Below are 14,952 nucleotides of genomic sequence, written 5' to 3'. Positions count from 1 at the left end.
ATTCTAATGAAAATAGCTTTTGCCAGTACCATATAAATGGCTAGCTGTTACCAGCGGCTTCACTCGCGTGGATTTGGTAATCTGAAAATTATTCGGTGATGATTATCCCCATATAACATTTAAACTCCTCATACCCACCTTGGGGAATGGATTTTCAGAAATCCCATCTTAGGTTCTACATTATTAAATATAATACTGACCAAATTTCATGATTAAGGTTTCAGTGATTTCGGCTCAGTGATGATTACTTCATATAACCTTTGAACCCCTCCCCATCCCTTAAAGGGTTGAATTTTTAAAAATCCCTTCTCAGTGAGTTTATATTCCAATAGCTATCAAAAAATACTGACCGAATTCCATGTGTCGGCTCAGTCTGATTTCTCCATATGACCCGCCCTACTGAACCCTTCCAACGACCCCCTTAAGCCCCTTTACATGGGAAATAAAATATCCCGGGAAGTACGGCTAACGAGGATTTTTGTTTCAACCCGTTTACATGGGGTTTAGTTTATGCCGGTATTCCCCCCCCCCCCCATTCTTTCCGAAAGTCGTCACTGGTGACGTGGGTTGAACGCTAGAGGTTGGTTCAAGATGGCTGACGAAGGAGCTAACAGCAGTTTTCGCGGCACAAGGGGCCATTCAAGTATTACGTCATCATCGATGGGGGGAGGGGGTTTCCGATTTGCTGACTTTTGATGACAAGGGGAAGGAGGGTTTATATAATGCTTACGTCATCAACCACCCTTTATGAAAATATGAAATATTCTTAATGGCATCTTACTCGGTACGCGAAAAACGAGAAAAACCTTTCGATACTTCGTGGGCACTTGAAGTAACATTCCCCCAATTGATAAGTGCCCTACAGAGCCACTTTAGTGATCTCTAAATGTTTCGCGGATCCAAGTGATCTGTAAATGTGTCCGGGCAGCTTGAGTGCTCTGGAACTGTGCCACGCATCACTCAAGTTATCCGTAATTATATGCCGCGGATCACATGAATAATCTGAGAATGCGCCGCGGGTAACTTGAGTGATGTAGAACCGCACTGGGAGCCACTTAAGTGATCTAAAACTATGTCACATGTCACTCAAGGGATCTCTAAATGTGTCACGGATCGCTTAAGTGTTCTGGAACTGTGTCCCGGGTCATTTAAGTGATCTGAAAATGTGCCACGGGCCGCTTATATGCTCTGGAATTTTACCACGGGACACTTAAGCGATCTGTAAATGTGGCGCTTAGTTCAATTTTACAAAATTAGGTTTGAGGGGGGCAGGCCGCATGAGATAACCCCCAGGCCATATTTGGTTCGCTGGCCAAGGGCGTTTATGCGATTTATCATTATATGGCCTCAGGACCGGACTTAAGCAGTTGCGAAGGGTGCGGTAGCACCGGGCCGCTAAATTTTAGGGGTTGCAAAACGGGACAAAAAACACTTTGTTAACATTTTGACTTGAACGTTCTTAACAAAACCAATAGCTTAAAATTCTGTCCAGAAACTCTTAAAATTCAGACATCGAGCCCTCTATCCTAGGGGTTTCACAGACCCTTTAAGCCAAGAGAAGGATGCATGTGGATCTCGTGCCCCGGCAGTTGTACCAGATAGGGAAGCTAAATTCTTCATTTAAAATTATTCAAAATATTACGCGGGAGGCATAATTTATGCTTGCCCGGCTGAAAGACTATCCATTTGTGGCCCTGGGTCAATAATCGGTTCTCTAGCTCTACAGCCCCCCCCCCCAATCTTTAAGTGCCTAAGGGTACACTTGAAATTTTTTCGCTGGGCACCCAAACTTATAGTATGTGGATATTGGATATTATCGATTATTGTGTATGTGGATATTGTCGAACCATGAAATAATATTTAATATTCATTATCGAGTGCCAATTTAAACCCGGCATGCACCAGGGTGTTTATGGTTACTGGGGTAGTTGCGAAACTTCGTTTTAGAGGTGCCGCAAAGCTGTTTTCGCATCGGGCGGCAAAATACTCAAGTCCGCCCCTGTATGGCTTAAAGGGTGGGTCGCAATGAATTTATTAAAGGAGTTCATAGCCTTCAAATAACATTGAAATCAACAGAAATTGATTATAATAACATAAAGGTATTTCCTTAAGAATTTTCAATTAAAAAAATATTTTTTTGCATTAAAAAAATAAATTTTTGATCATCGGGCCCCCTTATGCCCCCCCCCCCCCGTGTACGTCTCTGATCCCACAAATAGGCGTTAGGATTCAGAGGGGCAGAGCTGAAGACGAAATTTTGCTGGCAGGGGGGTCAGAGTTTCGCTGACTTTCAGTGGCGGGGGGGGGGGTCAAAAATGGCTAAAAATTTGCTTAAGTGATACTTGAACGGCCCCCCAAAGGATTATAGGTGAGGAGGTCGGAGTCACCCACCATTATCCCGCAACAATGAGGGGACTATTTTGGCAGATTTCCGTCCCTCCTTTTTTTTCGCCATGAAGAAAAAAGTCGCCATGCAAGTATTAATCACCAAAACAACCCCCAATCTTGCACATGTTAACGGGGCTTTGCGAACCGAATTTCGGAAAACCCCTTCTTAGTTTCTGAGTCATGAAATGAAACTTCTGATAAATCTTATAAATATTAGCTTCGGTGGTTTCGGCTCAGCGTGATTTCTCTGTTACCTTTAAACCTCTTTATCATCCCTTCAGGGGTCGAATTTCGAAAAAAAAAACCCTTCTCAGTTAGTCTTTATTTCGTAAAATAAAGCCTCTGACGGAATTTCATGAAATTCTGCGGTTTTGTCTAGGCGTGATTTCTCTGTTACGCTTGAACTCCCTTACGACCCTTAGGAGTCGAATTTTGAAAAACGCCATCTTAGCGAGTCATTACGTCGTGAAGTAAAACTATTTATCAAATTTGATATTTGTACCTTCAGCGGTTTTGGCTCGGTGATGATGAATCAGTCAGTCAGTCATTCAGGGCATGTTATTTTATACACAGGGTGTCCCATCAAGACCACCCGAACTCTGCACAGCTAGATTCCTCGCTTGGAATACATAAAAAATGCTCAAAAAACTGTACCTGTACCACCCGAAATTTTCGAGAAAAATGCGAAAGAAAAAGTATGACGTCATATCCGGTGCAAGAGAAAAAAAATTTATTGGAAACATGAACATCGGTATTTGCATATATTTCCATAGGAAGATTTTCAAAATATCCACCGCGCATATTGAGGCATACATGTGTGCACCGTCGAATGAAAGTTTTTCCTTGCACCGGATATGACGTGCAAAGTTTTTCCCCTTGCACCGGATATGACATCATACTCTTTTTTCGCAGTTTTCTCGAAAGCTATGGGTCACAGTTCTTTGGGCATTTTTTATGTATCTCAAGCGAGGGATCTGGCTGTGCAGAGTTTGGGCGGTCTTGATGGGACACCTTGTATATAGAAAGAGACTTGCCAAGACGGGATTTCTGGAATTGCAACACCCAAGGGTGTCATGATGGGATTCAAATCATCGCAAGCAATTTTCAGATTACCAAATCCTCGCGACCGAAGCCGCAGGTAACAGCTAGTTTTACATAAATAGGTAATACTGACCAAATTTCATATTTATAGCTTCCAGCGGTTTGGGCTCAGCTATGATTACCCCATATAACTTTTAAACACCCCTCCTGTCCCTCTTACAGTATGAATTTTGAAAAATCCATCGCTAGTGAGTTTAACAATACAAAATAAAACTACTGTCGGAATTTGATATTTAAAACTTCGGTGATTTCAGTTCAGCAATTATTGTCCCATATAACCTTTGAGCCCCCTCGTGACCACTTTAGAGGCCCAATTTCGAAAAAACCTTCTTGGTGAGTCTTTACATCATCAAATAAAACTACTGACCAAATTTCATAAATATAGATAGCTCCAGCAGTTTTGGCTCAGCATGATTTCTCCGTATAACCTTTGAACCCCTTATGACCCCCTTAGGGTTTGAATTTTGAAAAACCCCTTCTTAGTGAGTCTTTACGTCATGAAATAAAACTTCTGATCCAATTTAATGAATAGCTTCCGTGGTTTTGGCTCGGTGTAATTTCTTTGTATAACCTTTGAACCCCCTTATGACCCCTTCCCCCTTAGGTGTCGAATTTTGGAAAAACCTCTGCTTAGTGAGTCTTTGTCATGAAGTAAAACTCCTGAACAAATTTCATGACTCTTCAGCGATTTTTGTTCTGCATGATTTCTACACACACACACCTTCGAACCCCCTTTAGCCCCGTTCACATGTGCAATATTGCGGTATCGTTGGGGGGGGGCTAGCACCCTCTTGACGGCCGTTTTTCCCTGCGAGGGAAAGAAATGGGGAGTAGGCATGGCCCCTTCTCTTGAGAGGATATTTGAGAGGTCGTTATCTTCTTCCCATAATTCTCTGCGCGGGTAATCGGAAAAACCTGACGGCCATATGGGAAGATAGGGTCAAAGTTGATTCAAAAGATTTTCAGTTCGTTCATCGTCATGGCCAAGATCATCGTTGTGACATCTGATCGGTGGAAATAGATGGAAGTAATAGAATTTTTTGCAATATATAAAAAATATGCTGCAGAAGGTAAATTCGACGGTACAGTTCACGATAGCGAGTTGTACCGTAAAATAACCGAGGAGTTGGCGGAGAAAGGCGTGAAGAAATCGGTATCACAACTCCGTACCAAATTGAAATCTTTGAAACGGAGATATCGAGCAACGAGAGATGGTTTAAGACGGAGCGGTGCGAGCAGCAAGCACAATTTCCAGTTTTATGAATAGATGGATTCTGTTCTTGGGTGTCGTGACAGCACTAGACCCACGATAAGACTGGATATGGGCATGAAAAATGTTAATCCATGTAAGTGTAAAATTACGCGTATGTCTTTTCTAAAAATTTTGAATTCATCATTTGATAGAATATGCACAGCGGTCTTGACGCATGGGCTCATCTGGGCCTGAGGAGCGGGTTATGAAAATGAGATCAGATTAAAATTTTCGATAGCGCAGTGCGCATATAAATTAGTAAACAAGCATTTCTAGTCAGATGGGGGGGGAGGGGTTGTCCCATGATGCTCTTAAGATGGGCCTGTGCCATGGCCCCCACATGCAGGGCCGTCTCAAGAGCATCATGGGCCCCCGGGCCAAGTGGTTTTTCTGAGGCCCTACCTTGTAAATTCTAGAAAATTTCAACCGGATCTGATTTTTGTGAGGGCCCATGCGTTAAGGCGGCACTGCCCACATGGGAAGGGCTGACAGGACCCGAGACGTTCCTCATCATTTTTTGCTTTTTCACGCTATTGTTGAGAAAACGTTGTGAATAGGATCCACTTTATATGTTGTAAGAGAAATGTCACATTGTTTTCATTGATAAATGAAATGGACATGAACTTGAACTAAACTTTTGACTGAACTTTAATAACTTATTAACAATAATTATAATTGCGTCTATATAGCTGCGGCTTTTCAATGAAAATTGTGGTATCTACATGTAGGTACTTGATGTAACATAAGATTTTAAATCCATCTACGACACAGGTTATTCATAATACTGAGATTGTGAAAACACATTCGCTTATGAAGTTTTGAAATTGATAAAACAGACAGACCTCAGTATAACATCTCCCTTGAGTAACGAATAATGGTTACCTCATAAGCAGTGTAACCCATTAACGAACAATCATGATTCACTAGTTACATCAGACCAATAAAAAGTTACGTTACAGACCGGACTATAGTCCCTTTACATAGAATTTAGGGAGTAAACAAGATGTTTTATTTCATGTTTGCACAATCTTTTATCAGAACGAATTAGCATGCAATTTTTTCAGAGATTATTGATAGTACAAGATATACAGAAGACTGGATGTTGTGAAGATATTTATTATTTGAGATGTAAAATTTTTTTTTCAAGGAAGGGAAAAACTCATCTCTGCCTCTACCGGGAGTCGAACCCGGGTCCCTCGATTGCCGGGTGAGTGCTCTGACCACTAAGCTACAGAGGAGATAGAGATTTTCCTTGGCTAGAGCGTATATATGCCGAACGGAACCGTGCAATGGACGGTGAAACCGATCAGCTAATAGCTCATGGACGAGCCATATATATATAGCCATCTGGTGGCTCGTCGTCCATGAGCTATTAGCTGATCGGTTTCGCCGTCCATTCCACGGTTCCGTTCGGCATATATACGCTCTAGCCAAGGAAAATCTCTATCTCCTCTGTAGCTTAGTGGTCAGAGCACTCGCCCGGCAATCGAGGGACCCGGGTTCGACTCCCGGTAGAGGCAGAGATGAGTTTTTTCCTTCCTTAAAAAAAAAAAAATACACATCCCTGTAATAAATATCTTCACAACATCCAGTCTTCTGTATATCTTGTATTAACAAGTGAAGAGCGACATTCATGTCATATTATTGATAGTTATACTTGTTTTTTATAGACTTGGATGAGTCCCTTGAAGAGGTAAATGTGTTGGTGGAGTGCGAGATGCCAAATGAGGATGAGTAAGTTGAAATATATATGTATTTTTATTAGTTGATTCATCTCATTTAACACTGAAGCGCTATTTGCCTCATATATATTTTCGTACTAAACAATTTACGAACTTGATTTTTTGTCGCACTATGACTGCACATCAAGGTTGGAATGCGAGTTGATCTCCCCATTATATATATAAAGAGTCTCGCCGCAGAGAACAACAGGCCTGCAATGGCACAAATATCCAATCATCACACTTCACTCTTAATTCAAAATGTAGATGTCAGCACTGCAAAGTCAAACTCAACATTAGGTGCACACACTTTTTTCCACGCTCTGCCACACAAACTGGGCTGAAAGAGATCACAATGGGATAAGCCTGGTGGAAGAGGCCCACCATTCATTCCATGACCATTCTCTGCACACTAAAACTAAGTAAACAGGGGCCTGTGAAGTTCATTGTCCAATCTCAGCTTTCTTGCACTTTCTTTCAGTAACAGTTTTTTTCCTGAATCTGTTGGGAAATTGACAAGGACAAATCGAGAGTACAAACTCTCGATTTTTATGAACTTGTCAATATATTTCTTAAGTGTTGTAGGCCACAGACTTTTCACCTACTTCATTTTATTACAATTCCCACGAAGCAAAGAATACTGTTTCTAAGTCTGACATAACAAGCATTGCAAATTATTTGAAACTGTTGATGCTTCATTTAATGCCACCATTTACTTTTCAGAACAAGGGGCCCCGAGCCAATTGGGGATGGGGGGGGGGGGCTCACAAATAATGTAAATTTTCCATAAATTTTTCACTTTTAGGGCCACCCCCCCTCCCGAGAAGGCATCTACGACCCTGTCCATGTATTTTAAGGTTTAAACAGCTCATTTATGCAACACAGAACTCAGCATATATTAAATTCAAAGGCTTGTATTACACTATGAAAGTTTGATAAAATCCCTTTTATAAAACTTAAAAAATCCAACCAATGAAGCTCATACGTTACATTCCAGAAAATGCAACCGATAAGCTTATTGGTTGGATATTTCAAGATTTATAAAAGGACTTAAAAATTGTGTAGTGCAATATCGTCCTAAGAGAGAATAATAACAGAGATTGTATTAATTTTTCATTATTTTTTGCATTCTAGTTTACCTGACAGTGAAGAAAGATTAGAGCAGCAATGCTATTCTTCACAAGCATTCCAAGAGGATGAAGAAAGACCAGAAAATCCATGCTCCACGCCATCCACCTCCCAAGCTCCCTGCGCCTCTACATCAACACCATCCACCTCCCAAGCTCCCTGCGCCTCTACATCAACACCATCCACCTCCCAAGCTCCCTGCGCCTCTACATCAACACCATCCACCTCCCAAGCTCCCTGCGCCTCTACATCAACACCATCCACCTCCCAAGCTCCCTGCGCCTCTACATCAACACCATCCACCTCCCAAGCTCCCTGCGCCTCTACATCGACACCATCCACCTCCCAAGCTCCCTGCTCCTCTACATCGACACCATCCACCTCGCAAACTCCAGGCACCTCCACATCAACTGACGGAGGTATAATTTTTATGGCTTTCATTTTTATTTCGTAGCATGGATATTTAAAATTATTTATTGAAAGAATAAAGGCAGTTCAGTTGATTTACATTGCCAAGCTGTGACAAAAAATGCTTGTTTTGTAACTTTCAATACAGCCATCAAAGCTGTATAATGTTATGGTTTTTGGGATCGGCTTGACAAATCCCAGGTGCCTGGTTACCATGGCCACTGAAAAAAATGAGAATTAAAGTCTAAAGTTTTTTGTCTGATTGCCAAGTTCCATGAAAGAGTGTCTCGGAAATCATGAGCTTTGGCCTAAGTTAGGTCTGGCTGTCCATGTACGGCCCTGTTCAGTGCACATGAGCTCTAAGGAAAGAGTATTTGTTAGCTTTCTGGTCTAGGGTGCTCACCCAGCAAGTAAGAGGACGTGGGTTAGATTCTCTGCAAGCCCAGTTGAATTTTCTTTCCTGGATTTATATTCGCAACAGCAAGCTGTAGAGTTACATCATCTTCGGATTGTGAAAGAGCTAATGTTACAAAAAATATCTGCTCATATCAAGAAGTCTGTTATAATGTCAATTTCTCCTGTGATTGCGAGCTATAATTGTAACAGACTTCTACTGTAGAATGTTGCACCGTTAGACACACTGACAAATGAGTGATATTCGCACAGATTGCGTTCGAGCCATCTGATCAACACTATGCTTTGTTTCATTGTAAAACTGAAGCGAGAACCTTTTCATTATACAAAAAGGAAAGGTAAAAAAAAATTAAAGTGGGGTATATATATATAAAATGTGTGTGTGTGTAATAAACTTAATGCCTAATTTTATAAAGTGCCGCGCCAGGTCTACATTGCGACTAAGAAATTGATATTGATGCTTAAAATTTTCTATGTTTCATTACTAGCTCAGGCAAGATATTTTGCTTGGTCATTTGATAATTTTACAAGTTGCACCACGGTCATTTTCTATAGGGACCTATAAGTTATTGCCGATTCGGAATGGCAGGGTTCGATGGTTTGCCTCTTTATACTAACCGAGAGTTTGGTGCTCTAACCCTTCAGTGTGGGACTCCCTGCAGTAGCAATCATTTTCTGTGGACATGTTATCACTGTTTCTGTATACCCCGCATCAGGAAAGTTTCTGACAAAGATGAACTGGGTATGGAACTTGCGACACCTCTAAACATCCCTTTTGGTACTTCAAGCAAATATCTAATCGACCTGGGCTACTATGCCCAAATTGAGCTTGGCTCCTGAAATATTTGGTTGCTATATAGATTTAGTTTTCAAGAAATTCCTTTCCTTATTGATAAATAAAAAGTCTGTTAGTATTCAACCAGGTTTTTACCAGTCAAAACTATTTTCATAATACAGTGAATCTAGTTTATAACGTTCCCACTAAAACATTTCCCTGTTTGGTATAACTAGTTTTTGTCAGTCCAACTCTTCTTTTACTAATCTAAATTTCCTGTTTAGAACATTTTCCTATTATGTTGTTTTTTGACAAACGTAATAAGTGAGATCCACTGTACTTATATAAAATATTCAGAGTGCTTCAGATTATTTGGCAGACTCCAACCTCAATATTTCTATAACTATGCACCAGTGATAGTGATTATTTGAAAAGTAATGGCAGGGATCTGTCCAGACATTTTCTGTAGGGTACTGTTTTTGTGAAAATTGTCGTTATTTTTGTGAAAAGGGTCACAAAAATAAGGTGTATGTGTTACAACAATATGCATTCAATTTTGTGCGAAGCAAAATAATCTAGTTAATAACAAAAGAAATGACATGCTAAATTCATGGTTTCGTTAATTTGTATTTTGTGAAGGGTCTGGAAAACAGACCCAAATTTCAGCTGGACAGACCCCTGGTAATGGTCAAATATATTTATTGTGAGTATATGTATAATAAAAACCATTCACATTACAGGTCGGGGTAGGAAAAGAAAAAAAATCAACCTCATGGAAAAATGTGTTGAAGGAGACAACAAATAAGATTTTGGAATTTGAAGAAGCCGCAGAGAAAGCAGCCGAAGAAAAGAGGGAAGCTTTCAGAGAAAAAATTTTGAAACAAAATGAACAAATTCTGAAACAAAATGAATTGATATTTAATTTTTTAAAAACCATGACTGAAAAGAAATAAATTTTTATATTTTGCATTAAAATTTTGTGTTTTCACTATATTTTACATGCATTTATTGGCTGTTACAGCACCACTGAAGTAAATTCAGCCTTTTTTCTTTGCTATTATTATTCACATTTGATTGAACGGTGCAATTGTAAGTTATTTTCTCCACCATCCCACTGATGAAGGTAGTCATCATGCGTGTCTTGGCAAATATTGTGTAATATGCAACAAGCCAATACTTGATGCTGTATATGGCGCAAACTTGTATCGTTCGCTTTGAGAAGACAACGCCACCTTCCTTTTAGCATACCAAATGCATGCTCAACATAAATGCGGCAACTGCTTAGCTTTCCATTAAATATCCGCTGTTCTGCCGTCAACACTCCCGTGAAGGGCTTCATAATCCAGTCTTTTAATGGATATGCAGGATCTGCAACCAAATGGGACACGCATGTGTCTGTCCCAGGCAGCCGGCACTGATATGTCTTTAAAAAACCATTTTCACAAACCTGATAAATCTCAGAATTTACCAGCACTCTCGCATCGTGGACAGATCCAGGCCACTCAAAATTTACATTAGTAAATTTTTTCCTGTGGGTCCACAACTGCCTGGAGCACGATACTGTGGAACTGTTTGCGATTAAAATAATCTTTTGCATTTTTTGGTGGTGCTTTTATTGGTATATGACAACCATCTAAAGCACCACACACTCCAGGCAAACCGTTATTACTCAAAAAACTTTCAGTTACTGCATATAGATCATTTCCCGTAGGAAATTGAATTTCATCGGAAAAGTGACGAATTATAGTAACACAAGTTTCGTTTGTGATTGTGCATGCAGTTGACCGGCTAACGGCCGTATGCACGGTTCATCAGTTAACCGACCAGTTGAGTTACGGATAGGTTGAAGTTAAAGTCACGGTTAGAGCAAGACGGTATGCAGGAGGCTCAAGTTAATGAACTTATGGGTAACTGACGATGATGATGATTACTCGATGCTGATTCGCCAGGGAAAATCACGTGATAAAAATAAATCCTTTTTTTTTTTTTCTTTTCCGCTCATCACACATTCACGTGCTTTTTTGGCTACACGTGCTTTATTTTTCTTTTTTTTAACGCAAGTGCTTTGAACGCTGGAATAATGTTGAAATCGAGAAAAAATTTCAGCTCTTTTGAAAAGGAATTGCTGCTGAGCTTGGTCGGTGAGTACGCTCACGTAGTAGAAAATAAGAAGACAAATGCGGTTTTCAACCAGCAGAAGCAGGAAACTTGGGAGCTGCTCACCGAGCAGTTCAATAGCACCACTGGGGTCGAAGTTAGGACGAGCAAACAACTGAAAGACCTCTATCAAAATATGAAAAAAAATGCTGTGAAAGCTGTGGCAGCTGACAGGGCTGAAAAATTCCGAACTGGAGGTGGTGTAGCGAAAGCAGACATCGTTACACCATTGCAGGAGAGGGTGCTGACCATAGGCGCTTGTAAAAGTGCTATGGTCAACACTAGAGACAGTGATCATCAGTACATGGATCATCAAATTTTAGAAGGTAAGAACTTTTTCATACAAATTTGGCTTTTGTTTACAACTGAAACGTAGCTGAAATTTCCTTCAAAACTAACATTTATGCTCCTTTGCAGTGCCTTTAACGACTGTGGATGAAGTGGGAGTGAATGAAAGAAATGAAACCCTGCGAAATGAAGTGGTATGTGGTTTTAAAATTTTTTTTACTGCTATTGCCAAATGTCAATCATGGCTGGATAAATCTCCACGCAATTTACATGCCCAGCAGGTATGTAATTGAAAATAATACATGACCGAATCAGCATTCTATGTGCCAGTATCTGGTGAGAATTTGAAAAAAAAACCATGTGTGCCTCAACAGATTAGTCCAGCCCTGATTACTCCCTGCTGAAACATTGATAGCTAGACACCCAACCAGATTGAAAAACATGTTGACTGAAAAGTTAAGCTAGAGTTCCAGGGCTTGACTTTGACTCAATGGGGCCTTGGGCAAAGCAAATATTGGGACTTTCCTCCAGTGAAGTTGTACTTGTGATTGAGTCGTAAAATTGTCAAAATTTCTCAACCACTGTTAAAAATTTCAGTCACCGTGTATGTTCCATCATAGAATTTGGAATAACACGCATACATTTTTTAAAAAAATTAGCTGTGAAAGACAGCACAAATTCTAAGACTTCTAAGGCAGGGAGCAGAGTTTTTAGCCATTGTGTATTGAGTTAGATCCCTCCCTTTAACCCTCAACTGGCATGGTGGGGTCATTTTGACCTCGCGCATTGCTCAACATGTCACTCCCTTGAGAAAGAAATGCATCCTGTTATCAGTACCTTTCAAGCAGGTTGTTTATACGTTCTTGACAAGTTTATGAGGTTCTATTTTTTTCTTTCCATTATTTTATTTGGCAGAGCTTCCGTTTCACGATTTGTGTTACACATTTTTTGTCTGATGACCATAGTGTTGCGATTGAAAGGTAGCGTGCTCTTGGAAGAGCGCCAGTTCTCTTGATTACAGTTTCAAATTACTGGTGAAACATCGGATATCCGAGAATAGGATAGTGTTGCTAGTGAATTGTACGTAAAATCTGTGTGATCAATATTTCATGGTGTTGTTTGAAAGTACTGCCATTCCAACAAGTCACGTATCCCTCCATTTCTTTCAAATGTGTGTCTTAAATGAAAGAAAATTTTTGGGAAAATAATTAAAGAAATTTGAAAAATTATTTAAAAGGGAAATAATTGACAGATGAATGAAGGCATGTAAATAAACCCATTGCTTGTATGAAGATGACTCTTTTTACCGATTTTTAAAATTCATTAATACTTGCTGGGGTCCCTCAAAGCAGAATATGCCGAAATCTGCGACTTACATTGCAGTACAATTTGAAAGTATTTTAAGAAAAAGTGCTAGAAAACACTTTTATGGGGATTTTTACCGCAGAACATTTGCAGTCAGCCGAGGGGTCATTGCAGAATAATACAAAACATTCTGCTTTCGGGATGGGATCAAACTGGTGTCGATGTCAGTTATGCACAGAATTTTTCACAATGCCTGTTTCCTATTACAGGCACCAGGTCGACTAAAAAGTTGGAATTGGTCCCAAATATTTTTTATGTATGATAAGTTTATTGAAGTCGAAGGGCAATGTAAAAGCGTTGGAAATTATGCCTGTGTCTGCTACTAAACCACACATGTACCTCGCCCATATTCCCCTGAGGAACCTCCAATGAATTGGTATGTGTTGGAATGTACGTGTAGTGAAACCTGGTGTGAAGTTTCTGTGTAGTGCTGCCATCTACCACCAGTTTTTTCTAACTATGAGTGAAGTGTAATGATTGAATAATTGTATTCCTGTTACTCTCTGTGGCGAGCCTTTTTAATGGGGAGATTGGCTCGGATTTGTGCCTCGAAGTTGGGAACAAAAGGAAACTAACTTCAGACAACCACCACTGTAGTGACAGTGGGGTTCGAACCCGGATCCTTGCGATGCAAGTCTATCACTATGACCACTCGACTACTACAGTGGCATGTGTGTCTGGTAGCATGCGAAGCAGCCCGTAATCCTTGACAAGCTAAAAAAATACACTATTTTGGGCCAATTTTGTTGGTGTAAAAGAAAAATTTCTTGGCGCCAACATTTCTTTCAATTTGTCAAGCTCTGTTTGGCTGAAAAGCACTTCTTTGAAAAACTAACTCAATTATTTTCCCCTGCCTCTATTTCAAGAGAGCTGTGTGTGCCTTAGACTAAATTGTATTTTAATGTGATGAAAAAATTTCTTACATAAATCAAAAGCATAGCATTTTTCATTGCAGAATAATTTGAATACTGAGGAGCTATCAACCCCAAGGCATCCAGGGGAACTATCAACCCCAAGGCATCCAGGGGAGCCATCAACCTCGAGGCATCTAGGGGAGCAATCAACCTCACGAAAATTCCAGATGGCACCATTAAACCACAGAACCAGAAAACAGAGGCGTCCAACAGCTTCAGCGAGTGTTGCTGAATCAATGGCTGAGGCCACCAGGGCAAAAAATGAACGCCGTAAAATTGAACATGAACAGTTGTTGCAGCTTAGAAGGGAGGATGATCAGCGAAAGCAGAAAGAGCAGCTTATGGCTCACAGAGAGGCGGAACATAAGCTGAATATGATGATCAAGCGCAACGAGATATCTCTTCAAATTAAGAGGATGCAATCATACAGTTGCGAAACAATTGAAAAAAAAGATTAACAAGTTCAGTCCGAATAAATATATTGCTTATAGTCTATAATTGTTTGTCAGTGAGTTATTGGTAGTTCATGCTAATCTTTTTTCCTTTTAAAGGTATTGCAAATTCTTTTATTAAAGACGTCAAAAAAAGTTCAAACTTTGCAAATTTTACTGAAGTGTCAGTGATAGTCACACAATGTATTTTCCAAGGTATATTCACCAAGTTTGTTTGCAAAGGGCATATCACAATGTTTTTTTGAACATGAATTTATTACAATAATTAAAATCAATTACTAATTATAATTTGTCAAGGGAAAGGAAACATTATTCATCCAACTTATAGTGAATTTAAGTGCATCTATTAGGTGTTCGGAAAGTAATTTCGTTTCTTTTTATGAAAATGAAAGACTTTTCTTGGTGAATAAATATTTCATTGAATCATATATTGTTCATTACCTTTTGCCATCTTTCTGGCAGTAGCATGATTCCACGCTCATAAAAGTTTTGTTCTTTGCTGGCAAAAAACAGATCCAGGTGATTTTTGACCACTTCATTTGAAGTGAAGGTTTCACCGTCTAAAAAATTTTGTAGAGACCAGAACAAA

The 14,952-nt window shown here is 39.9% G+C and overlaps 1 protein-coding gene across 1 annotated transcript; it reads left to right on the top strand.

Moving 5' to 3' along the window:
• The first annotated feature begins 11,267 nt into the window (after positions 1–11,267).
• On the top strand, positions 11,268–14,369 carry LOC149074110 (uncharacterized). The gene is made up of 3 exons (XM_089247328.1): positions 11,268–11,670; positions 11,762–11,826; positions 13,953–14,369. Exons 1-3 carry the CDS (start codon positions 11,268–11,270, stop codon positions 14,367–14,369), a joined length of 885 nt encoding a protein of 294 aa, XP_089103454.1.
• The last annotated feature ends 583 nt before the right edge of the window (positions 14,370–14,952 follow it).

The sequence above is a fragment of the Pholcus phalangioides genome, unplaced genomic scaffold, assembly GCF_987345545.1.
Source record: "Pholcus phalangioides strain wild (caught in Gottingen) unplaced genomic scaffold, Ppha-v1.0 ptg000017l_1, whole genome shotgun sequence".
NCBI classification, from domain to species: Eukaryota; Metazoa; Arthropoda; class Arachnida; order Araneae; family Pholcidae; genus Pholcus; species Pholcus phalangioides.
This window is presented reverse-complemented; position numbering and strand designations above follow the sequence as displayed.

Excerpts from the sequence above, each read along its gene's own strand:
- LOC149074110 (XM_089247328.1), top strand. The coding sequence starts at position 11,268 with ATGTTGAAATCGAGAAAAAATTTCAGCTCTTTTGAAAAGGAATTGCTG. Across the intron at positions 11,671-11,761 it reads GGATCATCAAATTTTAGAAG|TGCCTTTAACGACTGTGGAT; the intron begins GTAAGAACTTTT and ends GCTCCTTTGCAG. Across the intron at positions 11,827-13,952 it reads AAACCCTGCGAAATGAAGTG|AATAATTTGAATACTGAGGA; the intron begins GTATGTGGTTTT and ends TTTTCATTGCAG.